Genomic DNA, 24,931 nt, shown 5'->3' with positions numbered 1-24,931 from the left:
ACCCCCTTGGGGTGGGGGACTCGCTCACAGCAGCTCCCCAGCTATGTCGCCCTCTGGACAAACTGTCTGTCTAGAAAGAGGTGGGGCTGGGGGGCTCTGCTACCTCGAAGTTCCAGAAGATTCTACCACAGCTGCCTCTCTCCATCAGCAACATACACACCCATTTCCTTTCCAGCTCACCCCTCCCCTCCCAGGGGGTGAGCGTGCAAACTCACGGCAGATGTCCGGGGTGCGCCAGGCCACGCACACGCCCACGTCGTGGCAGGCCTGGGCGTAGGCGGCCACGGCGGTGCAGAAACACTCGCAGTCGCCCCCCGAGTCACAGGCGCACGCGTCGCTCACGCAGGCCTCGTAGTACGGGGCCGGCTCCACCTGTGGGGGACAGGCCTCAGATTCCGGGGACGCCCCCAGGGTGCTGGCGGGTTCAGGCCTGCGCTGTGGAGCTCAGGCACAGCAAATGCAGGCCCCCCACCGGGTGGCCCGGCCCCAGCGAGGGGACGCCCCCCCACACCACCAGGCGCCCAGAGGAAGGGCCGCGTACGTGGGCGTGGCAGGCCTGGAAGGTGGCGCTGTGGATGAGGCTGCACTGCCGCTGCGCCCAGGACTTGCGGTAGGGGTTGGCGGTGCAGGGGTCCCGGGGGGCCGGGGCGTCGGGGCAGGTGGGGGAGAATTTCCAGCTGTTGCCGAACTCCAGAGCGTCGCCCACCACGGACTGGCTGCGCGTCGTGAAGTCGTTGACGGCGTTGTCGTCGAAGTTGCCGCACAGCCCGCAGACCCGCCCCTGCAGACGCAGAGTGGGGGGCCTCAGGGCAAGCGCAGCGGGGGCCGGAGCCCCTGCCCCTGACCCGGACCCAGGAGAGGAGGGGCGCCTGAGGCTGAGGGCCCTCCCAGGGGACAGGGGTGAGGGCTAGATGGTGTCCCCCTAAGACAGGCTCAGGCCCCCGGGTGTGTCCTTGTGTGGAAACACGGTCCCTGCAGGCGAGAGGTAGTGAACATGAAAGCATGCTGTTGGGAGGGGCGGCGGGGATGGACGTCCTCGAACGAGGGACATGAACAGCCAGACAACGCACAGCGGGGAGGCTTGCGGTCTCGGAGGCACAGGTGGGGTGATGTGGCCACAAGCCCTGTGACCCCTGGATGGGACCTCCGGCTGCAGACCGGTGCTCTGACGTGTCCCGCAGCCACAGGACCTGCCACCCACAACTCGGGGTCTCCCATCCCACCTCCCGGGAGGCCAGCCCGGGCCCACACCCGCCTCTCTTCTGTCGGTCTGTCTTTCTCCCCCACCCCACACCCCCTGCTTCCCTGTGGGTCTGGGCAAGGGGGTGGCAGGTGGGCGGAGCCTCACCTTGAACTCGGGGCTGAGTCTGAGGAAGATGCTTGTCTTCTTGTCCCACAGCAGCACCAGGCCGGCCTCGGTGTCCACCACCAGGTAGATGCCCACCTGGCGGATGGAGTAAGGCGCCTCCTGCCCCGGGCCCTTCTCGATCACCTCCACTTGCCCCTCGCTCAGCTTCAGCTCGTAGCTCTGCGCACGGAGGGGTCACTCAGGGGCTGGGGGGACCCCAGGCCACCTCCCGGGAGGGTCCATCCTGGCTCGGCCGTGGCGTGCGGCCTCCTCGGGGTTTCTGGAGCCCCCACGGGTGCCCTGGCCCCGCCCGGAGCCCCGCTCACCCCCAGGAAGATCTTGATGGCCTTGGAGCAGGTGGTGCCCGTGGTGCCGCAGGGGACGTTCTCGGTGACCACGCGGAAGGCGTCCTGGGCGCTGCCGTTCCCGCCACAGTGGTCCTGCGGGGACAAGGAGGGTACGCTCACAGCTCACGCACTGGGGGAGGCGGGGCCAGCCTGCAGGCCGGGGGCTGGGGCCTCCGGGAGGGGCGGCCGCCGTACCTGCACCAACGTGTACTCGCAGGCGCCGTCGAAGCTGTAGCGCTGCCCGTCGAAGGTGAGGTAGTGGCCGTCGCCGTACACGGCGCAGGTGCCCAGGCAGGGCTGGTCCGTGCACTGCCACTTCCGGCTCTTGCAGGTGCTGGGGGAGGGGCGGGGCGGGGTGGTCAGTCCCCAGCCAGGCTGGCTGGGGGGCACCTCCAGCCCAAGGCCTCGCACCCCCTGCCGGCTCCCCCCCGTCCCCCCCCCCCCATGGCCCCGGCCGCACGTACCAGGTGTTGCAGCCCACGCGGATGGTCTGGCCGGCCCGGTAGCTGGCCTCGTTGTGCACGCAGGGGCAGGCGTCCGGCGCCACACAGCCGCCCTCGCCGTCAGCCACCAGTCCCGCGGGGCACACGCAGCCGGGCACGCACTGGGGGCTGTACTGTGGGCGGGGCAGACGCACTCAGTGCCCAGGGACCGGGCAGAGACTTGCCCCGAGGGCGGAGGGTCCCCGAGGCCCGCACACTCCCAGCGGGGCTCCTCCTGGGACCAGCCTGGGCGGGGGTCTCCACAGGGACCCCCAAGGCCCAGCAGGTGTGGGGTCACTATGGTCCTGGGCGTGGGGGGCACGGTCACTCACACAGTCCATGTCCAGGGTGTGGCAGCTCTTCTGGCAGCCGGCGCCCGCGGCCCCCGGCGTGGCGTTGCGGCAGTCCACGTACACCATGGGGGGGGCACAGACTGCGCGGGAGGGAGGGGCGCTCAGGGGACCCGCCCACGGCGCCCCACCCGTGCTTCCCTCCAACCTAGGCTGTGCTGTGCGCATGTGTGGAATATGTGTTTGTGCGCGTGTGTGCGTGTGCAGTGTGTGTGTGTAGCTCGTGTGTGTGTACGCCCCCCTGACACCCCCACCCTGAGCCCCGAGGGCAGGGCCTGTCTGGCCCCGACGCTGACCAGCACCCACCCGCTGGCATTCGGGGTGTTTAACCCTGAAGTTTCACCGGAAGATAACCAAGGGCCCGTCCCCCCTGCCCCTCTCCCTCCTGCCCCTCTCCCTCCTGCCCCTCTCCCCCCTGCCCCTCTCCCCCCTGCCCCCTTTCCCTCCTGCCCCTCTCCCCCCTGCCCCCTCTCCCCCCTGCCCCCTCCCCCCCCCCAACCCCTCTCCCTCCTTCCCTCACCTGGGTCGGGGGTGTTGCCTCCGATGCAGGTCAGTGTGCCCTGCGTGCAGGTGCTGAGAGGAGAGGGCGGTCAGGGGTCCGCCCCGCCCCTCCTGCCCCTCCCCCGCCCACCTGCCCACCCCCCTGCCCTCCTGCCCCCTCCTACCCTGCAGGGGCCCTTACCAGACAGCCCCCCGCTCGTGCAGAGACTCCCCGTTGGGGACCACGGCGTCCCCGTGGTAGCAGGGACAGCTGGCGGCCGGCACGCACTTGCCCGCGTCGTCCAGGAAGGTGCCGTGGGGGCAGGCGCAGCCGTCCACGGGCACGAAGCTGATGGCGCAGGTGGGGTCCTCGCCGCTCAGGGCGCGGCAGGTGGGCTGGCAGGTGCTGACGTGGTAGCGGTAGGTCATGGACGGCGGGCAGGTGTCCATGGGCGCCGCTGCAGGAGCCAGGGCGGGGGGGGGGGGGCACTCAGCACGCAGCCCGCCGCCCCAGGGCCCCGCTCCCGTCCCCACCGGCCGCCCTCCCGCGCCGGGACCCACGGAGCCCGACTCCAGCCCGGGCGCCACCGCCACTCACCGCAGACGCCGGCCCTCCAGCCCCGGAGCAGCACGCCCCGCGCGGCGCAGGCGCGGACGTAGGCGGACAGCGCGGCGCACAGGCAGTCCTCGCTCTTCTCGCAGTTGCACGTGTCGAACAGGCAGTTCTGGGGGCGGGGCGCGGGGTGTCAGGGACCCGGCCCGCACCCCGGAGCCTGCCCCGCACCCCCACCCCCAGCAGAACTGCCGTTCTTTGATTTTTTCCTCCGTGGCTGCCATGTTCTTGGGAAGCTGGTTTGGACCAAGTTCATGGCCTTTTGGGCTTCCTCCACGTGAGCAGGAGTTTGCTTTTTGAATAGTAAGAATGATATGTCACGGGGGGCGGGGCATCGGGGTTTTAGAGACGCCTGGGTGGGCGTGGCCAAGAAAAGGTGGGGAGCACTGGGCTAGGGCATCCGGGCGCCCCCCCATCCTCTGCCGGGCTGGGGGCAGGGCTGGAGGCTCCCGACACTCCAGAGACCGTGTGCGCCACTGACTGAATGGGGACTGGTCGGCCCGGACCCCGCTGCACGGCCGGGACCACACGGGGCGGGCGGCTCACCGAGTAGTAGGGGCCGGGGCTCACGGCGGCGTGGCACGGGGCGAAGGGGCCCTGCGGGTCGGTCAGCAGCGAGCACCAATGCTGAGCGTACTTCTCTGTGGGCAGAGGAGGGAGGGGGTCGCGGGCAGCCGGGGCGCCGGGCTTCTACCCGAATTCCCGCTGTGCTGGGGCGCGCGCCCCCGGGCTCCCGGGCGCCCACCTGTCTGGGTCCGCAGCCCCCAGCGCTGGTTCCTTTTCTCCGGGGCGCACCGCGCGCCCACCTTCACCGCCGAGCGCCCCTCTCCCCCGCCCCGTGGGCAGCTGGAGCACCCCTCCCCCCCAGCCCCGTGAGCAACTGGAGCGCCCCCGGGCCCCCCCCCCCCCGCCCCATGGGCAGCCAGAGCACCCCTGCCCTCCCCCCCGCCCCGTGGGCAGCTGGAGCGCCCCTGCCCTCCCCAGCCCCGTGAGCAGCTGGAGCGCCCCTGTCCCCATCCCCTGCCCCGTGGGCAGCCGGGGTGCGGGTGCGAGCACGAACCGTTCTCCACGCTCAGGGCGCAGGGGTCCTCGAAGCTGCCCCTGACGTTGGGGCAGGCGGCCTGGGTCTTCCAGGTGTTGGCGAAGGCGGCGGCCGTGCCTTCCACCACGCCGCTCAGGGCGCGGAAGTCGTCCGCCTGGTTCTGGTTGAAGTTCCCGCAGAGGCCTGGGGGCGGGGGGGGGGGGGGGGGGGGGCGGGGGAGTGAGACGGGGAACGGCCTAGGGGCGGGGCGGCCCCGGGGCACCGGCGGGCGGGAATGGGGGGCTCTTACCGCAGGTCTGGCCTCGGAGCGCGGGCGCCGCCCTCAGGAACACCTGCATGGCGGGCACCAGCTGCACCTCCACCTGCAGCCCCAGCCGCGTCTGCGCCACGATGAAGAAGGTGGACGGTCTGAAGAGCGTGACGGCGGCTGCGGACACAGGGCCGGGCTCAGGGGGGTCCGGGCCGGGCCTCAGGGGGGTCCCAGGGCCGGGCTCAGGGGGGTCCCGGGGCGGGCCTCAGGGGCGTCCCGGGGCTGGGGCGGGGCGGGGCCTCACCTGCCGAGACGGGCAGCTGGGTGACTAGCTGGTTCACTAGCACCTCCCCGCTGGCCTTGACCTCCACGACCTGGGGGCAGCGGGCGTGTTAGCAAAGGGTAGGGGGGGCTCTGCGGGGCCCCAGCCGCCCCGGAGGCTGTGAAATGTGCCTGAGGCCTCTGGCCCCACCAGAGCGGATGCCCGGTGTCCCCTGGACTCATGTTCACCCCAAGTTTTCTACAGGGACCGAGGATGCGCTTTTGTAATCACGTAAAATCCGAGGTGCTTTTATCCACAGAGAAGCCACCACCCTTGTGGGCGGTTGGAGCAGCCACCCCACCGTGCTGCCCTCGGGGATGGACGCAGCGGCCGGGGCGGGAGGTCCTGGGGCCAGGGCCAGGGCGGGGGCAGTGTCCCCACCATGAGGCCCGCCCCTCCCCGGCCCGGCTCTGCACTCACCGTCCGCCCCCCGTCCAGGCTCAGCGTCAGGCTCCGCAGGCAGGTCTCGCTGTCCGTCAGGCCGCACCTGCGCAGCTCGGCCAGCACGGTGAAGGCGCTGCTGTTGCAGGGCTGCGGACAGACACCGGGCCTCAGACTCTGCCCCGCCGCCTCCCCTTCCCGCCCACGCCGAACCCCAGGACGCCCAGGGCCCAGGGGGGTGGCCCCCGCAGCCTGACAGCAGTCCCGCGAGGACCCGCCGCACCTTGGCCAGCACGTAGCTGCAGTCCCCGTGCACCGTGTAGGGCCTCTCGTCGAAGGTGGAGAAGTGGGCGCCTCCCAGCACCGCGCAGGTGCCGGGGCACGGAAGCTCCCGGCAGCTCCAGCGGCCTCCGGAGCAGGTGCTGAGGCAGAGACAGGCCTTGGGTGCCGCCCCACGTCCTCCCCAGCCCCCCGGGCACCCCCAGACCGCCGAGTGGGAGAGGACGGAGTGTGACGGCAGCCCCAGGAGGGGCCATCCCAGGGCACGGGGCGGGGGGGGTGGGGACCACGTGGGGGGAGGGATGGGGTCCTACCAGTTGGTGCAGTCTGTGGAGTAGGTGGCCCCCGGGGCGTAGGTGGCCCCGTTGTGCACACAGGGACACTGGGACACGGGGATGCAGCCGGTCTGGCCGATGTCATCGAGCACCGTCCCTGAGGAAGCAGGCAGGCTGTGTGGCAGGTGCCGGGCGGGGGGGGCGGGGGGGGGGGGGGCTTGTCCACACGTGAGCGTGTGGAGGGGGCAGGCCCTCTGCTCTGTGGCCCTGCGCCTCGGCCCCTCCGTCCCAGGGCTCAGCGGCCACGGCCGGGTCGGGGGGCCTTCCAGCAGCGGGATGCAGGAGGCACCGTGCGGTCCTGGGGGAGGGCAGTGCGGGGGGGAGGGGGCTCACCCTCAGGGCAGAAGCAGCCGGCCACGCAGTGGTCCTCGCAGAGCTGGGAGTGCTCCAGGTTGGAGCAGGTGTCGGCGCAGGGCGAGCCGCACTCCCGGTGCTGCATGTTGTGAGGGCAGGTCTGGGCTGTGGAGAGGAGCCCGGCCTCGTCACACCCCGCCCAGCGCGGGGCAGGATGGCGAGGGGAGGGCGGGGGGGGGGGTGGGGGGGCGGGGCAGCGGGACACTCACGGCAGAGGCCGGGGCCCCGCCAGTCCAGGGGCCGCCCGCCGGCGTGGGCACACTGGCGGGAGTACTCGGCGAGCGTGGGGCAGGCGCAGCGGGCCGGGTCGGCGTGCTCGCACAGGCACAGGTCCTGCTGGCAGGCGCGCACGTAGCTGCCGGCGTCCACCAGGGCGTTGCAGCCCAGGAACTGCTCGCCCAGCAGCAGCTCCTCACAGAGGCCCTGGGGCAGAGCGGGCACCTGAGTCCGGGCTCGGGGCCTGGGTCCCCGGTCCCCTCACCCTGGCCAGTGACCCTGGCCCGGCCCGGCCACGCGGGGCTCACCGAGCTGATGGAGCAGTTCCCCGGGGGCTCAGGGGCGGGGTCCTGGCACTGCTCCGTGGGGCCGTCCATCTTCTGCAGGTTCCCAAACTCCACGGCGCTCAGCTTGGTACCTGCGGGAAGCACCGGGCTGGCTGTGCAGGCCCTGGGGCCCCTCCCGCCCTGCACCCGAGGGATCCCGGCCATGCCCGCCGCCCTGTCCACACTGGCTACATGGACATGCGGGGCTGTGAAGATGACATGAGGAGCCACTGGGCACAGGCTGAGGCGGGCACGCAGCCCAGAGGGCGGGAGAGTGACCCTGAGCGCCTGCCCGCCCTCGGAGCCCAGCCACGCCTGCGCTGGAGCTCCCTGGCCAGGGCCCCCCGGACGCTGGGCAGGCTCGGTCCCCCAGGGCTGAGAACCCCTGATGGGTGGGCTCCCAGGGCCTGGCCGAGGGGGCCTGGGGCACTGCTGGGTGGCAAAGCCTCAGCATTCAGGGCAGTGACAGGGCCCGATGTCAGGTGAGGGTGTGTGTTCAGGGTCTACCACAGCCCTGAGCAACCTCACTGAGAAAGAGCCGGCAGCTGGGATCACATGAGCATGCTGAGAGCATGCCTTGGGCCGGGATCACATGTGTGTGCGTGTGTGTGTGCGTGTATGCTGGGATCGTGTGGATGTGTGCAGGTGCATCCATGCACATGCCTGAACATAGCTGTGTGCAGGTCTGCACGCATGTGTGAGTGTACATGTGTGTGGGTGCAGGTGCACAAAGTTGGACTTGGGCCCTGGCGGCACCCTGTGGGGCGCGGGGCGCGGGGCGCGGGGCTCACCGTGGGAGAAGAACTCGTCGAAGGCGGGGACGCCGTTGAAGTCTCCGCAGAGCCCGCAGGTCTGGTTGGCATACTTGGTGTCCAGTTCGAGCTGAGGGAGAGGCCGCGTCAGGCCGGGCCCACCAGGGCGTCCGGCAGGAGGGACCGCGAGGGTGGAGCCTGGCACCCCAGGGAGGGACTCGGGCCGCTCAGAGGGCACCTGGGCTGGGGACCCGCCCGCGCGCCCCACGGAGCCACGGACCCAGCGGCGTCCAGCCCTGGAGGCAACGCCCCGGCCCCGGCCCCCACCTGCCCACCCAGCTTCACCCGAGCCCTCCCGCCCGCCCTCCCCGCGCCACCGCGGGGCCTGCGCTCGCACCGACTCACCAGGAGGCTGCCGTCCTGGTTCCACATGAAGACCAGGCCCAGCCGGGCCACCACCTTCAGGTAGCTGGCGCTGTGCTCCACCAGGACCCCCGACTGGCTGAAGGGCAGCTGGGTCCTGCGGGGAGAGGGGCCGGAGTGGACAGGGTGGCGGGGGCTGGACCCCGGCAGGGAGGGTCCTACGGCCATGGCTGTGACAAGTTCCCTGAGCCGCGGACGGGGCAGCGGGCGGGACAGGGACACTTCCAGGAGCAGCACAGAGCCCTGGTGTCCAAGCGCAGGGCCTGGGGGCACGCCACCCGTCTTCACTCCCGAAGGTGACCCCACGTCCCCCCCAGGACTGCCCCGGGGCCCAGACTCACGGGCGCGGCCGTTGACCAGGACGGAGCCGGGGCTCAGCTGCAGGACCAGGCCGCGGAGCTTCATGGTGACGCTGAGCGGGCCGTCGGGGGCCGCGGCGCAGCTGCACGTTGAAGTCCTCGTAGGCGGCCCCGCAGTGCGCCGAGAAGACGTAGTTGCAGCGGCCGGGGAAGCGGAACACGTCGCCGTCGAAGGTCTTGTAGTGGAAGTCGCCCCACGTGCTGCAGACCCGCCCGTTGTGCGCGGGGTTCAGGGCTGTGGGGAGCGCGGCCGTGCTGAGGGCCCCCTCCGGCGGCACCTGCCCGAGCCCGGGCGCCTGGGGGGTCCTGCCAGCACCCGGGGGCCCTTTCCGACAATTACTGTCCACCCAGGAAGCGGGGCCCCGGCCTGAGGGAGGAGGACCCCCGACCACAGCCCCCAGCCTTGCGGGGTCACTCACCGCGCACCACCGGGGCGGTCCTCAGAGGCGGGAGGATGGTCACCCCGCGCAGGGCGTCGCCTGTGGGGACAGGGCAGGTGACACACAGCCCCTCCCGCTCCTCTGCCCACGGGGGGGGGGGGGGGAGGGGTTGGGGGGGTCTGCCCGCGTCTTGTGGCTCCCACACCAGCTGGCTCTGCTTCCTCAGGCTTTCGCCCAGTTCCACCTGCTGGCGGCGCTCATGCCCACGTGGCCCGGAGGCTCCTTACGCCCAGAATCTCAAAACGCCCAAAGGGGCCCAGCGCTGGAGCGGGCCCCACGGTGCCGAGGTCGGGGCAGGGAGCCCCTGGGAGCCCCTGGGAGGTGATCCTCGCCTCCCCCCGCGCCAGGGCCGGGAGGGCAGCAGGCCGAGCTCTGGGCCCCGCACAGGCAGCGTGGACACAGACACACCCCGAGAGGCGCCCGCCAGCCCCCTGCCTGCACGTGGGTGTCCCCAGCCAAGCCCTGGCCCCGCGGTGGGGCCGGTTGGCAGGCACGCAGGGTGGGTGGCCCCTCGGGTCCCGGGACGGGTGGGGCGGCCCTGAGAGGAGGGGCAGACTCACCGCCGGGCCCCTGGAGGGCGGGAGGGGGGGTGCGGGTGCTCCTCGCTGGGTGCAGAGCCGAGCTGGGCCCCGCCTGTGGGGAGAGGAGGCGCTGGCCTGAGCCGGGCGGGCGAGAGGCGTGCGGTGCCTGGAGGGAGGGCCGTCTGCGGGGGCTCTGGGCCGGCCGCCTGGGCCCTCCAGGAGCACCCCTCAGCTGAGTCCACCAGCTGGGGGTCCTCCAGCCAGACCTGGGATCTCCAGGGCAGCCACTCGCTATTCCCTCGTTCACAATGCGTGTCCACACGGCAGACACCGTGCCCAGCAGCGCCCGGGGCGCGGCCTCTGAGGGGCCCGTCAGTAAACCCAGGGTCCCGACAGCTGGTCAGGAGGCACCAGGCTCCCCAGGGAAACGGGGAGCAGGTTAGGGCCCGAGAGTGGGGAGGAGCTGACCCTACAGGGGGTGCCGGCCACGCAGCGGGGGCTGCAGCTGGCGAGGCCGGGGGCCCAGGGAAGGTGGTGTCAGCCCCGAGGCCGCCCAAGTACTGGAGGCTGATTTCTGGGGTCCTCAGAGGCAGCCCAGATGGCAGGAGGGGCGCCAGCCCACCCCCGGGGCCCGAGGGGAAGGGGGCCGAGAGCTGTGAGCCAGGGGAACCGGAGGGCGAGTCCTGAGGGTTGGGGCTGCCCACCGACAGGGCGGCGGGCGGGCAAGGGCCGGGACCCGGGCTCCGCTCCTCAGCCCCAGGCCTGCAGCCCGAGCGCCCACCAGCCCCGGGAGCTGGACACGGCGGGCGGCTGAGGCGGAGGCCGAGCTCCCGGAGCTGCTGGCGGGCACCCTCAGCTGGTCGCGAGCAGGCCGGGCCCCTGAGCCGCCGCTCCCACCGGGCCCAGGGCCACCATGGATGGGGCGGCCCTGGAAGAGCCTCACCTGTGTGCTGGGCGCAGGCCAGGGCCAGGGCCAGGGCCAGGGCCCAGAGCCGCGCGGGCTCCCTGAGGCCGACACCCATGGCGAGAGGTGGGAGAAGTGGCCGCCTCTGGGGAGGGCTGCAGGCAGGAGGCTTTGTACCCGGGGCTGAGGCCACGTGACTCCACGGGCAGGCGGGGCACGGCCGCGGCCCCCCTCACCCAGGTAAACAGTGGGCACGGGCTGTGGGCTGGCCGGCGGCCAGAACCAGGTAGAGATGAGCGTGTGTGCCAGGGGGGTGGGGGGGGTGGGGGGGGCTGGCTTCCTGAGGGCACCCCCAGTCCTAGCTCAGGCGTCCTGCTGCTGGGCCCCCGCCCTGGGGATCTCTCTGGCCCGTGCTCATGCAGCCAGAGGCCACGGGTCTCCTCACCAGGCCAGCCTCGCGCGCCCTGGAGAGGGCCTTGGGGGGGCAGCTCCCCAGGGCAGGCCCTTCCTCCCCACCCCCCACCCGCTCAGCCCAGCCCACTGCTACCTGCTGTGCTTCAGCTCCTCGCCCCGGCGGACAGCGGGCAGCGGGCAGCGGGCAGTGGGCAGCGGACAGCGGGCAGCGGGCAGCGGGCAGCGGGCAGTGGGCAGCTGGATTCACGGTGGCCTGTGGCTGTGAGGGCAGGGGTGTTGGTGCCCAGCTGTGCGGCGATGCCACCTGGCCAGGCACCGTCCCCCCAGGTCTCAGCCCTGATGGCTCCGGCAGAAACGGCACCAGAGTGTGTGAACCCCCGGCCCCCCCGCCCGGAGGAGGGGAGGCAGCTCAGGGAGTGGGGGCAGCTGGGCTGGGGGCTGGGACCCAAGGGGCTCAGAGCTGCTCTGAGAATCTGCGGCCGCGCTCTGGACCTGCCCAGGCTCCCGGTCACCTGGTGCTGAGCCGGGCGGAGGGGTCGGGCAGGCGGACGGGTCTGCTTGTCCTTAGACGAGGGGCGTGGGAACCAGGGCCTGACTCCGGCCCTCCCCGTGGCCCCTCGGGAGCCAGGGACCCTCAGGCTGAGCGCCCCGGCCTGGCCCCCGAGGTGTCCATCTGGGTTAGAGTCTCAGGGGCCAGGCGGGCGGCCTGGTGGCCCGCGTCAGGTGGTTCGAGGGGGGCTCCAGGGGGAAGCCCAGCGCGGCCAGGCCGGCATCTTATGAGCGTGCAAGTTCGGGTGCGAGCTCCGGGCGGCCGGCTGTGCCCGCTGCCGGGGCGGGTCAGCTCGGCCTCGGACGTGCAGGGCATGGCCTTCTGAGGGCCAGGCTGGTGAGTCAGGTGGGTCAGGGGTTGTGGCGTGGGCTCAGGCCTGTGACTGGTTGACCTGTGGCCTCCCAGCCTCTGGGGTGTGACAGGGACAGGCCTGTGTCCCTCACACTCCCTTGGCCTGGGTCCTGGCCCGGACTCGAAACTCAGGGTCCGCCCTGTGACCTCCCGAGCCCAGTGGGGTCCCTGACGCAGCCTGGCAGCCGCTCTGCCCCCCTCTTGGGGGCTTCCCGCTCAGGGAGGGGCGTGCAGGGAGGCCCAGCTGGGACGAGCCGCTGGCTCTCTGAGCCTCAGTTTCCTCCTCTGGAAAGGGGGTCTGTGAACGTCCCCGCAGGAAGAGGGTCACACGGGCAGGGGACTCACAGTTCGGGGCTGTGTGCAGGGAGCGGGGGGCGGGGGGGGGGGGGACATGTGAGGACACCCGGGCCCAGGGCGGCGGCCCAAGCAGGCTTTGTTCCCTGGGTGCCTGGGTCGTGCCAGCCCCCCTCCCAGGTCTGATAAGCTCTCGGAGTCAGAGAGAGAGAGAGGGAGAGCGAGCTGGGGTCCCACCCTCAGGATGTCCTAGGCGTTGCCATGGGGACGGGAGGACCGTGGGGGTGTGGGGAGCTGGGAGGAGGCCCTGGCTGCATCCCAGAGTGTCGCTCTTGCTGCCACGCTATCACGGGCATGACTCACGGGGGCACTGGGAGCGGGACAGGAAGCGGGCAACAGATAATCTGTGTGTGGGGGTGCCGGCCAGCCCACCCAGGTGAGGACGAGGCACCCGCCAGCCGGGTCCCGCCCTGAACAGGGACTCGGACCTGCAGGTGGGGTGCACTGTGGGGCCGGGGGACCCACTGGCCCGGCACCAGCTGCCCCTCCACGTGCCCCTCTCAGGGGAGGATGAGGATGAGGCCTGGGCCCCGGGACTCGTGACAGGACTGACGCAGCCCCCCGCCCCCGCAGGGGTCTCTCTCCTCAGGGGTCTCTCTTGGGGGGTCCCACCCACTCCTCTGCCCTCCTGCTCCCTCAACCCTCAACACCCGCCAGTAAAGGAGGCAGCGCTGGGCTGCCGGCACCACGAGGACCGGCTCTGCCCAGCCCTGGACGGACCCCAGCCCTGACCCCAGCCCTGACCCCGACCTGACCCGGCCCAGCCTGACCCCGCCTGTTCCTGTCAAGATCACCAGGGGGCTATTCCCGCCCGGCCTGTCCCTGTGCTGGCTTCTCCCTGCTCATCGCTGTGTTTCAGTCCTTTTTTTTTTTTTTTTAATAATTTTTATTGATTTCAGAGAGGAAGGGAGAGGGAGAGAGATAGAAACATCAATGATGAGAGAGAATCACTGATTCTGCACGCCCTCCTCTGGGGATCGAGCCCACAACCCAGGCCTGTGCCCTGACCTGGAATCGAACCCTGACCTCCTGGTTCACAGGTCCCCACTCAAGCCCTGAGCCGCCGGCCGGCCGGGATGTTCCAGTCTTGGGCACAGCCGAGGTCCTGGCACAGGGGTCACTGGTTGGTGGGGACCTGGGGCTGCCCCCCCCGCCCCCCGCGGGCTGCCTGCCTCTCCTCTGCCCGGCCTGGCTTTGGGGCAGAAAAGAGGCTCCGTGGGGCTGGCGCTCACCCTCAGGGCCCAGGAGAATCGAGCGCAGCGCAGAACCTCGAATTCCACCCCACTCGGGGCGCCTCCAATCCAGAGGTCAACAGCTGCACCCCGACCCCCCCTCAGGCCAGAAGGCAGGGCCCGGCCCGGACACATCCGAAAGGAGTCCCCCTCCGCCCCCCCGGCTTCTGTGTCCCCCACACGGCGATTGGACGGCGTCTCCAGGCACAGTCCCTGGGGAGGCTCTGGTCGCGTCTTTAATTCAGGCCTCACACCACAGCGGTGTCATCCCCACTTCCCAGGTGACACGGGAGCGAGGTGCCTGGCCAGGCCCAGGGCCGGGGCCCCACACCTGGGAGAAGGTGGTACCCGCCCCGCACCCACCAGCTGTGTGGCCCTGGGCCAGCGCACCACCCTCTCTGCGCCAGGCTTCTCATCTGGGAAACGGAGACCAGAGGAGGCTGCCCCGGGACCAAGCGCGGGGATGAGCCAGCCAGGCGCCCTCTGGGCTGTCCGGTGCCCGGGGAGCACCCCCACCTGCCCCACTGCCCCCCCCCCCCCCCGAGAGTCTGAGCGGGCGGCTGCTCCCACCCTCGCAGGTTTAATGCGTCCGGAGTGGCCGTGACTCCCGGATCCGGCTGGCCTCGGGATGTTAAGGCCGCGCCTTCGGTCCTGGGGGCACGCACATCTCCGTGGCCGCCCATCGCCCTGGCTTAGTGTCCGCACGCCCGGTGAGCGGGATGCGATGCGATGGGGTCAGGGGCCACCCACCCTACCAGCTGCTGCGGCTGCCGAGGTCACAGGTGGGGGCATCACCGGGCCTCCGTGTGATGGGGACCCCGGCCCCCCCTCGGGGAGGCGGAAGCGGCCGTGCTGGCGGGGAGGCCCCGGGCCGGGCGGCGTGGAGGAGGCTCTGGGATTATCGCCTGTTGACAGAGGCTGGGTGGGCTGCCCTCTCTCCCGGCCGGGAACTTCCCGATAAGGAGGAGGCGCCCGGGCCCCTCTGCTTGGCTTTGGGGCCGAGGGAGAGCACGGGGGGGGGGGGGGGGGGGGGGCCCGCGGGTGGGGCCCGCCTCCCCGATGGGCGAGGGGCGGGTGCGCTCTGAGTGGCGGATTACGTTTGGTTTCGTGGCGGGGCCCGCTGGTCAGGGCCTCCGTGCGTGTTTGTTCGTCTGAATCACTGGACAAACAGAATTCCTCCCCAGGTCTCTGCCCAGGACCCGGTTCTGCCCCCACAACTCCCGCCGCAGGGAGGCCCCGCCTGGGCCCCCCGCTACCCCCCTCACCCCCCAACTCCTGCCTCTCCTGCCCCGGCCGGGCCGGCCTTGCTGGGCTAGAGGGCTCTTCCCCACCTGGGCACAGCCTCCTGCAGCCCGGCCCCCCCACCCCGCCCTCCTCCAGCCCCAGGAAATGCAAAGGTCCTCAGCCCCCCGACAGGCCACAGCCCCCCAGGTGCCACTCACCCACCATGGAATCGGGGTGGGGTGTTCACAGACCCTGGGGCAGAGCTGCTCCCAGATCCCTTCCCTCCTGACCTGAGTGCCTCTCGCTCCTGCCCCCGGGGCCCGGGCAGGGGTGCTGCTCCCTGAAGCCCAGGTGCTGGCACGGAGGGTGCGGAGTGGCTCTCTGCACTCAGAACCCCTCTCCTCTGCCCCCCCCCAACTTCCCCGCAGCCCAAGCTCGTGCACCTGGGGGCCTGCCAGGCGGGGGGCCTACGTGAGGACAAAGGGCCCCGAGGGGGCAGGTGGAGGCGGCTCTGCTGTGTGACCGCCCCTCGGGGCTCCCAGGGCACGGACCTGCAGGCGCAGCCGGTCCCTCCGACCCCGGAGGAGGGGACCCTCAGCACGGAGTGGGGGGGGGGGGGCGGGGAAGGGGTTGGGGAGGCTGTCTGAGGGCTCAGCTCTTCAGCAGACGCCGTCCTCGGTGTCAATCACACACAGAAGTCCAGGCACTGATCTGGGCGCATCTGCAAACAGATGGAGGGTGAGGTCTCCGGGACACGTGCGCCCCCACGGCCCCACAGCGCAGGACAGCAGGCAGGGGTGGGGGGGCAGCCGAGGACCCATGACAGGCGGCCCATCGCACACGGACCTCACTCCGCCTGGGAGAGGCAGGGGCCCTGGCGCTGCCCCCGACGGAGCGTGGATCAGCCAGGCCCAGAGGGACAGACGCTGTGTGGCCCCCGCCGAAGAGGTCCCCAGGGGCTCCATAGAGACAGGAAGTGGGGGGCGGGGGGCCAAGGGCGGGCGCGGGGGGAGGGCCCAGTGTTTGATGGGGACGGTGTCAGTTGGGCAGACACTGAGCTGTGCCCTGTGATGGGCAATGGGTGGTAGACTGTCATGTGATGTGTATTTCAGCACAAATTAAACAATCACAGCAAACCCGCCCCCCCCGCCCAGCAAGCCGCCGTAAGTGCATTGGCCAGGTCCCACCAGGCCTGGAAAGGGGGGGTCACAGGGCACGCTCCTGACCCCTGACCCCGTGTCACCCCAGGGCACAGACCAGCCGTGTCTCCAGGGCCCTTCACCGAGTGTGGCTGAGAGGATCGGGGGCAGGTCTTCCCAGGCCGGCGCCACCCACCTCTAGGAGCGCGAGCCCCGGACCCACTTCAGGGCCCGCTCTGCCCGGGCTCCCCCTTGGCAAACACAGGGGCCTGTGTGCTCGCTCCCGCCCGGCCCTAGGAATGTGCGGTGCACGGCCCCAGGCGCCCCGCACACCTGCTCTGAGCCACTGCCCTCCCCCCCCAGTCGGGGTGCCCTCGGCCCCCAGGCTGCATGGAGCCTGGACTCTGACTCCCCACCTCCCTCAGCCGGTATCTGGGTTCCCTACACTGTGGCCCCCGTTTTCCGTGGCCCCCGTGGACCCCTGAGCTGTGGCCCCCTGCGTCCGTGGCAGCTCTTTCACTGAACAGCTGACTCTCTCCCCTCAGCCCCCTAGGCCTTCGCCTGCTCAGTAGCGTTGGGGGTGCAGAGGGTCCTGGGGTCCCTGACATCCTCACCAGATGGAGCCGGGCCTCTGGCCGGGAGATTGAGTGGGGAGCTCTCGGGGGGCGGGCAGCAGAGGCCCCCCAGCACGGCCAGGCCCCTCCCGAGGTCAGACGCCCTCTCTGAGCCCTGGGCTGGAAGAGGGCGGTGCTGGGCTGCGGGTCCTGCCCCGGGGCCACGTGCCCTGAGCTGAGGAAGTGCAGCGAGCAGAGCCGTGGGCCCTTAGACCCTCGGGTCCCTGCACCAGGACCTCAGTCCCTGCCCCGGCCGCTGGCTGCTGGTCTGCGTTACCCTCCTCCCTGCTCAGCCGCATCCCTCAGCCCTGCCCTGGCAGGTCAGGGGCAGGGGCAGGGGCAGGATTAGTTAGAAATATATTTCTGAGTATTTGAGGGTTTTCTGTAAACTTTCCTTTAACTTCCTGTTACTGGTTCCCAGCTGGTTCCCTTGTTGTCAGAGGAGAAACTGCGATTCCAATGAAGTGAACTTGCGGTTCTCCGGCCGGGACGCAGCCGGTCTGGGCCCAGGTCCCGGGCGCTGAGCTGAGCGTGGGGCCGGGCGCGTCCTGGGAACGCCGCGCGACATCCTGGTGGCGGTGTCAGGTTCCCTGCATCCGTGTTGGTTTCTGTGATGCTGTCAGGACAGGGGTGTTGGCGCTACAGTCTCGGTGGTGAGCTGACCCGTAATCCCCCCTTTTCTTCCCGTGCCCGCAGCTCTCGGCGCGCCTCCGGGGCAGGCCCTGCCTGTCTGTCCTCCCCGTGGGGGGGGGGGGGGGGCGGGGGGTGTGCTCTGGGGGCAGCTTTCACGAGGGCAGGGCCTCCTCCTGCTCCTGCCCAGGGTTGCGCTTCATTGGGGGCTTTGGTTTCTGATGAGGAATCTGCTATCCCTCGGGTTGCTGTTCCCCAAGAGGTGACGCGTCAGAGTTTTATTTATTTTATTTTATTTATTAATTTGCTAATCCTCACCCGAGGATAGTTTTCTGTTGATTTAAATATAGCTAGATTTTTTTATTTTTCAGAGAGGAAGGGAGCCCGAAACCCAGGCATGTGCCCTGACCGGGAATCAAACCAAGACCTCCTGGTTCATAGGTCGATGCTCAACCACTGAGCCACACCAGCCGGGCCTATTGATTTTAGAGACAGTGGGAGGGAGAGAGGAAGAGAGAGAGAGAGAGGAAGAGAGAGAGAGAGAGAGAGAGAGAGAGACATTGATATGAGAGAGACAGCGATTGGTTGCCTCCTGCACTCACCCCGACCAGGGCCAGGGATCAGACCAGCAACCTGGGCCCGTGCCCTTGACCAGCACTCGAACCCGTGACCCTTTGGGGGGTGGCGGAGGCTCTCCCCACTGGGTGCACCGCCCAGGCTGCAGTGTGTGGTCCGTGGGCGTGTCCACCGACTGCCTTCCTCGTGGCCGAGGCCCCTGGTCACCGGTGTCTTGGACCTGGACCCTGTGCCGGATGCACGCGGGGCCTCGGGCTCCAGGCCTCCTGCAGGCGGTCAGCTGTTGGTGGGTCGCCAGGCCCGAGTGGGTCATGTTTAGGCTGGTTATCTGGCCTCTCAGGCCACCAGGTGTGAGTGAGTCGGCAGTGGCTGAACAGCAGAGACCTCCCGGCTGGGGCTCATCGGCTTGTCTGCCGGGAGCTGGCCGGCTGCCGCGGGGGTCCTGCTCTGGGCCTGGCCAGGGGACCATCTCCGTGAGCCGGGCAGAGGCAACAGGGAGCGACTTCCGGGGCTGCCCGTGGGTGTCGGAGATGTTCCCAGGCAGGCTCGGGACTCGAGTCTGGGAGCTGGTGCATGAGGGAGGCGGCTGTGGCCGGGAGGGGAGGTGGTGGGTGATGGGGACACAGCCGGGAGGGGAGGGGGTGGGCCACAGGGACACGGCCTGGAGGGCGAGGGGCCTGGAGGGCGAGGGGCCTGCAGGGTGCGGTGAGGACGGGAGTGGAGACCAGCTGCTGGGGGCACGCATGCTGGGAGGGTGGGCGCACTGCGGTCCCTGTGGGCCCAGGGCGTCTGAAGTGCATATGGAGGACACGGGGCCACACGGGACCACACGGGACCCCACACGGTGACCGGCAGCTCAGGCTCTGCAGGGGGCCCCATCCTGGCTCCACGAGAGGAGCTTGGAGGATAATGGGGGGACGCAGAAAGGAGGTGTCTGATGGGACAGGCCCACCGAGCCGGCATCTGGAGTCTCGGCTCTCGGCTGTCACTCCTCCGGCCCCTCAGCAGGTTCCTGGGGGCCCAGCCCCACTGCCCACTTTGGGGTGGGGGGGGCTGTCTAGACGGCAGGCTGCTGGCCCGCTGGGCTTTTGTCCCCGGTGCCCCTCGAGCAGAAGCCAAGGCCGCAGACAAAGAGGTGTTTGCTTTCCTCTCCCAGTGACTCCACCCGCTCAGAGCCGCCCCGGGGCCCAGGCCCAGGCCCACCGCGGGGGGACAGACAGACAACCACAGACTCTGGCTGCAGCGAGCCCCCACACGTGGCAGTTCTGGGACTCGGCCGAGGGGCCTGCCCGTGGACACGGCATCCGGGGGAGGGGCCCACTGCCCGTGGGGGGCAGACGGTCTCCTGGAAGGCGCACGGGGCTGAGGCTCCGCGTGGGCTGGCAGTGGGCAGGCGTCCCAGGGCCGTGATTCGGGGAGGGAATGTTCCCACGCAGGAGCATGGGGGGAGGGGGGCGGGCCGGGCAACCCCACGCTCCCACTTCTCCAACCCCCACCACTCACCCCTCTTAACCGCACCCCACCTCTGAGCCGTGGCCCCTCCTGCCCCAACGACAGGAACGCTGGCCCCGTCCCCGCCCGTGACCAGCAGGCCATCCAGTGACCCTCCCGCTCCCCGGCCGTGGGTGGGGGCCGAGCACACCGGGCCTGCCCGGCTCCACCTGAGACAACATCCTGGCCTCGATAAGGCCGGGTTCGCAGGAGGCCACGCACTAATCTGCTCCCTGCGGCCCTGGCCAGGCTGCGCCCGAGGGGAGCCCGCTGGGCCCAGACCGGGAGGGCGTGGCTCGCTGCTGCCTCACTGTCCCTCGAGGCCAGAGCTGAGGGTCCAGCAGGCTCCCGCCCTCCCCCCTGCTCTCCACACCTGCGGGCTCACCTGGGGGCCGTGCCCACCGGCAGGACGGCTGGGCGAGGCAGTGGCCTCCGTCCATGTGTCCCCCAGTCAGTGGGAGGGAAGGCTGGGCTGTCCTGACGCTCCCGCGAGACTGGACAATGTCCGCACACCCCAGGCCTGCCCCCTGGGTCCCTGCCAATCAGGCGGCTCCGGGCGGGGGGCAGAGTGGCACTGCTGGGGGACCCTGGGCCTCAGTCCCCGGCCACACCTGAGAGCGTTGGTACGGGTGCAGGGCTGGGTCCCGCCGGCAGTGAGCCGGGACCTGCGGGGAGAAATGAGCCCCCAGGCTGCCGCCGGCACGGGGAGCGGGGTGCGGTGGGCGCTGGAGCACTCGGGCCGTGGTGGGCAGAGAGGCAGCGGCAGTGGGCTTCTGCGGCTGTGGCAGGCCTGGGCAGTGGGCGCTGGGGGTGCCCCCGGGCCCCTCTAGCACCACGGCCCTGTCCCCCAGCCACGGCCACGGGGAGCTGCCCACCCAGAGAGCCCTCGCCCCGGGCAGCCTGCCCCCTGTGACCTCAGGTCACAGTCAGCCCTTTGCACACAGGCTCCCAGCCGCCCGGAGGCGGAGAAACCAGACAGTGCGGGAAGTGAGGACGCTGCACCGAGCGAATAAGCCAGACCCAGAGGGACGGACCCTGTGGGACCCGCTCAGAGGAGGTCCCTGAGTCAGACCCACAGGCAGGAAGTAGGAGGTGGGGTCGGGGTGGGAGGGGTGACCAGCCTGGGGCCCCGGAGGGCACCCTTGGCCGAGGACGTGCACTTTGTGGGCGCCTGCGGTGGATCAGCGGGGCACGGCTTCCCCAAAGTGGAGGCAGAGGGCGGGCCCTGTGCGCCTTCCGTCCAGCTGACCCGACCTCTTCCCGCCTGCGGGCGGGCGGTTCCGGGTCCCTGGGGAGGCGAGTCCGGCTACAGCCCCTCGGGTTCGAGGGGCCCCTGAGCCAGGCAGTCGGCACAGAGGGGGCAGCGGGAGTCCCGTCTATTCCCCCGGGAAAACAGGCCGGGCCCCCCTGTCCCCTTGGCCTTGGGAGTGTGACCGGGGGAGAGGTCGCCGAGGTTGACGGGGAGTGTGGCTCAGAACCGCGACCCAGCCCCGAACTGCCGCCCCGGTCAGGCTCCCCGACGCCCCCGTCGGAAGGCCCCGGGCCTCTGGGCAGCAGCGTCCAGTTCGGAGCGGAAGGCACCCCCTGCGTGCGGGGCTGCCTGGGCGGCGTGTCCGTGGGCTCTAAGGCCACTCGCGGGCCCGTCCATAACGGTGCTGGCCGGGGCTCTGGGCGGGTGGTGGTCACCCAGGGCCGGGCGGCTGCAGGCTGTGCGGCGGGGACCCTGCGCCCGGCCGCCCCAGGGGCTGCCCCGCACGGACACCTTCTCCACGTCCCACAGGCACACCTGAGGGGCGCCCAGGTGTGAGGACGGGCGGGGCCAGCCCACGGGAGAATGACAGCAGGTGGGGAGCAGGAATGGGGCCGCGGAGGGGCCCGGCTTCCTCTCAAAGCAGAGCTTCCTGAGGCTTGAGACTCGCCACCCCCCCAACCGGGCCGTCTGCATGTGGGACCCTGGCGGCCGGCCCCGTCGGACTCGGGGTTCAGCACTGATGCCGGGGACGGCGATTTCCGTGGGTGGGACCCTCCTCTCGGCCTCAGACCCCGAGGCTGCCACAGAGGAGGGGCTGCAGCACCAGCCGCCCCCCAGAAGGCACCTTGCGCCCACGGCCGGGCAGGAGCGGCCTGCAGGGGGGCCTCAGGGAGGAGGCGGGGGCGGGGCCGGTGCCCTCAGCCCGAGCGGTTCCCCAAGTGGCTCCCGGAGACCCCAGGATCCGCCCCTCCCCCGGCCCTGCCAGCCGCCTAGGGAGCCCACACCAGGCAGGCCGGGCAGGCTGCGGGTCCGGGGAGCAGCCTCAGGCCCCTCCATTTCCAAGGGGCCCGGAGGGAGGAGGTGTCAGCGTGTTTAGGGGGAGGGCAGGGGGGAGGGCTGTCCCCCTGCAGCCCCACAGCCGGTCCCCAAATCCCCAAACCCAGGGCGGGGGCCACAATGCTTGTTTGCGCACTGGGCTGGCCCAGCTGCCGGGGAGCTAGATGGATGGGGTTTTAATTAAGCCGTATCGGGTGACACCGCCGCCGGGCACCACCCGGGCCAGGGAGCGGCCTGAGAGTCAGAGGGAGAGACAGAGAGAGAGACAGAGAGAGAGACAGAAGGAGAGACAGGGAGAGAGACAGGGAGAGACAGAGACAAGGAGAGAAAGGGAACGAGGAAAAGGCAGCTGCTGAGAGACCTGGGTGCCTCCGGGGCCGGGGGGTCAGGCAGTGGCTGCAGCTGGCACCGCTGGGCGGGGGTCAGTCGGAGGCCACCGCAGGCTAGATGAGGGCCTTGCAGCCTCTCGCTGGTCTCACCCCGCATCAGGCGCCTGGATTGGAAGTCAAAGGTCAGGGTCAGAGGTCGGCATCAGCATCCCCGCCAGAGGGGTGAAGGCGTGGGTGACCATGACGATATCTGGGCCGGTGCTCCCGGGTTCGCTCTTTCCCTCCGAGCCCCGGGCGGGGGTCAGACCTGCAGGGCGGGCTCAGGGGAGGGTTCGACCGGCGGGGCCTGGCCGAGGGGGTCGAAGGCTGGGCCCCCCTCCTTTCTGCGTGAAAACACCGAGTGCCCCCCGGACACTGAGGCCGGCCCAGCAGCAGGCACAGCGGGCGAGGGCAGGCAGCCGGGTGTCCGTCGCTGACCGAGAAATGGGCACACGGCACGCGGTCTCTCCGCACGCGGACCTCGCCCGCTTAAAGGGGAAGGGACCCTCCGCCTGCCCCGGGGGGACGGACGTGAGGACGCTGTCCGAGCGAATAAGCCAGACCCAGAGGGACGGGCCCTGTGGGACCCGCTCAGAGGAGGTCCCCGAGTCAGACCCACAGACAGGAAGTAGGAGGTGTGGGGCCGGGGGTGAGTGTTTAACGGGGACAGAGCTTCTGTCTGGGAGGGTGGAAAGTTCTGGAGAAGGTGGTGGTCACGGCTGCCCCTCAGCGCGAATGTGCTCACGCCTGAGCCGAGCCCTTAGAGATGCGAAGGTGGTAGATTTTGTCAGGCGCTATAAACACACACACACACACACACACACACACTCACACATACACACACATGCACACACACTCACACACACACTCACACATACACACACATGCACACACACTCACACACTCACACATACACACACACTCACACACACTCACACACACGCACTCACACACACACTCACACACACGCACACACACGCACACACACTCATACACTCACACATACACACACATGCACACACACACTCACACACACGCACACACATGCACACACACACACAAACTCACACACACTCACACATACACTCACACACACACTCACACACACCCGCATGCACACACTCTCACACACGCATGCACACACGTGTATGCACACTCACATGTGCACCCCCACATGTGCACACCCCACACCCCCACCCTCTCAGACAATGTTTTTGAGAACTTCAATGGCGAGGAAGCGTGTTACAGCCACAACGGGAAACCTTCCCAAAGCAAAGGACTGAGCCTCAGAGCCTGGGGGCTGAGGGGGGGAACACGGAGCCCAGCCAGAGGGAAATGGAGACCGGCCCGGCCCAGCCCGGCACAAGGAAGCGGCAGCTTGTGGGGAGCGTGTGGGGAGCACGTGGAGCCCTGGGCGGGGCTGGCGGCCGTGAGCACTGTGGGAAGCCATGCCCCCCACATAGGGCCAGCAATTCCGCTCCTGGTCTTTGCCCAACAGACATGATGGTCGCATACTGTGTGCATGTGTGTGTGTGATTGTGTGCGTGTGTGTGCTCGCGTGTGGGTGTGTGAGTGTGCATGTGTGTGCGTGTGTGTGTGCACAGGAGTGCATGAGTGTGTGCACACGTGTGCAAGTGTGTGTGTGTGTGTGAGTGTGTGTGTGAGTGTATGTGAGTGTGAGTGTATGTGTGTGAGTGTGTGTGTGTGTGTATGTGTGTGTGTGTGTATGTGTGTGTGTGAGTGTGTGTGTGTGTATGTGTGTGTGTATGTGTGTGTGTGAGTGTGTGTGTGTGAGTGTGTGTGTGAGTGTATGTGTGTGTGTGTGTGTGTGTGTGAGTGGGTGTGTGGGTGTGTGTGAGTGTGTGTGTGTGAGTGTGTGAGTTGTGTGTGTGTGAGTGTGTGAGTGTGTGAGTGTGTGTGTGTGTTTATAGCAACTCTATTCGTAAGAGCCAAGAACTGGTGAGAGCTTTAAAGTGCTGAAAGGAAAGACCCCGCTGTAGCCGAATTGTCACTCCAGCGTGAGGACGTGAAACTGTCCGGTTCTCCAGCCACGAAGAGACCGCGGTGACGACAGGTCTAGGAGGACTGAGGAGCCGGACGGTCCCAAAGGGCGTGCGGGAGAGTTTGCCGTTGCCCGAGCCACAGGGGCGGATCCACGGGGGGCCCGGTGGGGCGTCCAGACTCGGGGCTGCGGGAGGGAGAGCGGGGGGAGGCACCTCCGTCCACCTGGCTGCGCTCAGAGCCCTCGGCCCTCTCCCCCCGCTGCTGCCCCATCGGTGCGGGCAGCGTGGCTCTCCGCGTGGCAGCGGACACCGACGGGCCCCCTGGGAAGTGATGGCAGGCCCCGCCCCCACCCGGCAGCGGCGGAGGCTGGACGGGGGACGGCACCGGGCTCCCCACCGAGGCTTATCCAGAGCTCAATGGGCCCTGGCAGCTGCCGCCACGGGAGGGCCAGGAGGTGGGTGCACTTCCGGGGCCTGGGTGCGGCCGTCTCCCGCCAATGGCCGGAGGCTCTGCGGTGCCTGCGGTTTGGCCCCGAGCGGCTGCTCTGGGTCTGGTCTTATCTGAGCCCTGGATTCACAGATAGGAGGCCCCGGGGGCCCTGGTGCCTGGGACAGGCCGCACCCCCCAGACCTGCCCAATGTCCTTCTCAGTGAGGTCTTGGGGGCCGGCACAAGCTGGGGGCGCCGGGCTGGGAGCAGACCTGGGGGCGCTGGGCTGGGGGTACAGGCCTGGGGGTGCTGGGCTGGGTGCAGACCTGGGGGCACTGGGCTGGGGGTACAGACCTGGGGGCACCGTACTGAGTGCAGACCTGGGGGCGTTGGGCTGGGGGTACAGACCTGGGGGCGCTGGGCTGGGGGTACAGGCCTGGGGGTACTGGGCTGGGTGCAGACCTGGGGGCGCTGGGCTGGGGGTACAGGCCTGGGGGTGCTGGGCTGGGTGCAGACCTGGGGGCACTGGGCTGGGGGTACAGACCTGGGGGCGCCGTACTGAGTGCAGACCTGGGGGCGTTGGGCTGGGGGTACAGACCTGGGGGCGCTGGGCTGGGGGTACAGGCCTGGGGGTACTGGGCTGGGTGCAGACCTGGGGGCGCTGGGCTGGGGGTACAGGCCTGGGGGCGCTGGGCTGGGTGCAGACCTGGGGGCGCCGGGCTGG

General features: G+C 70.0%; 1 protein-coding gene across 1 annotated transcript in view; it reads right to left on the bottom strand.

Moving 5' to 3' along the window:
* MUC5AC (mucin 5AC, oligomeric mucus/gel-forming) overlaps positions 1–24,049 on the bottom strand; it is a 38,808-nt gene extending 14,759 nt beyond the window's left edge. Inside the window, 27 exon segments of the mRNA XM_070426273.1 lie at positions 216–372; positions 542–781; positions 1,349–1,528; positions 1,675–1,788; positions 1,891–2,029; positions 2,160–2,311; positions 2,510–2,610; positions 3,048–3,100; positions 3,210–3,465; positions 3,606–3,732; positions 4,167–4,261; positions 4,681–4,845; positions 4,952–5,089; positions 5,217–5,286; positions 5,655–5,765; positions 5,899–6,037; positions 6,209–6,326; positions 6,563–6,688; positions 6,793–7,006; positions 7,108–7,217; positions 7,917–8,007; positions 8,283–8,733; positions 8,735–8,894; positions 9,079–9,138; positions 9,660–9,732; positions 10,564–10,679; positions 23,992–24,049. Coding sequence (XP_070282374.1) covers positions 216–372; positions 542–781; positions 1,349–1,528; positions 1,675–1,788; positions 1,891–2,029; positions 2,160–2,311; positions 2,510–2,610; positions 3,048–3,100; positions 3,210–3,465; positions 3,606–3,732; positions 4,167–4,261; positions 4,681–4,845; positions 4,952–5,089; positions 5,217–5,286; positions 5,655–5,765; positions 5,899–6,037; positions 6,209–6,326; positions 6,563–6,688; positions 6,793–7,006; positions 7,108–7,217; positions 7,917–8,007; positions 8,283–8,733; positions 8,735–8,894; positions 9,079–9,138; positions 9,660–9,732; positions 10,564–10,679; positions 23,992–24,049 — 3,814 coding nt within the window.
* Between the last annotated feature and the right edge of the window lie 882 nt (positions 24,050–24,931).

This window comes from Myotis yumanensis, unplaced genomic scaffold (assembly GCF_028538775.1).
Source record: "Myotis yumanensis isolate MYYU_CA2020_CCGP unplaced genomic scaffold, mMyoYum1.0.hap1 SCAF_10, whole genome shotgun sequence".
In the NCBI taxonomy this organism is placed as follows: Eukaryota; Metazoa; Chordata; class Mammalia; order Chiroptera; family Vespertilionidae; genus Myotis; species Myotis yumanensis.
The sequence above is the reverse complement of the archived record's forward strand: the minus strand, read 5'-3'. Positions and strand labels throughout refer to the sequence as shown.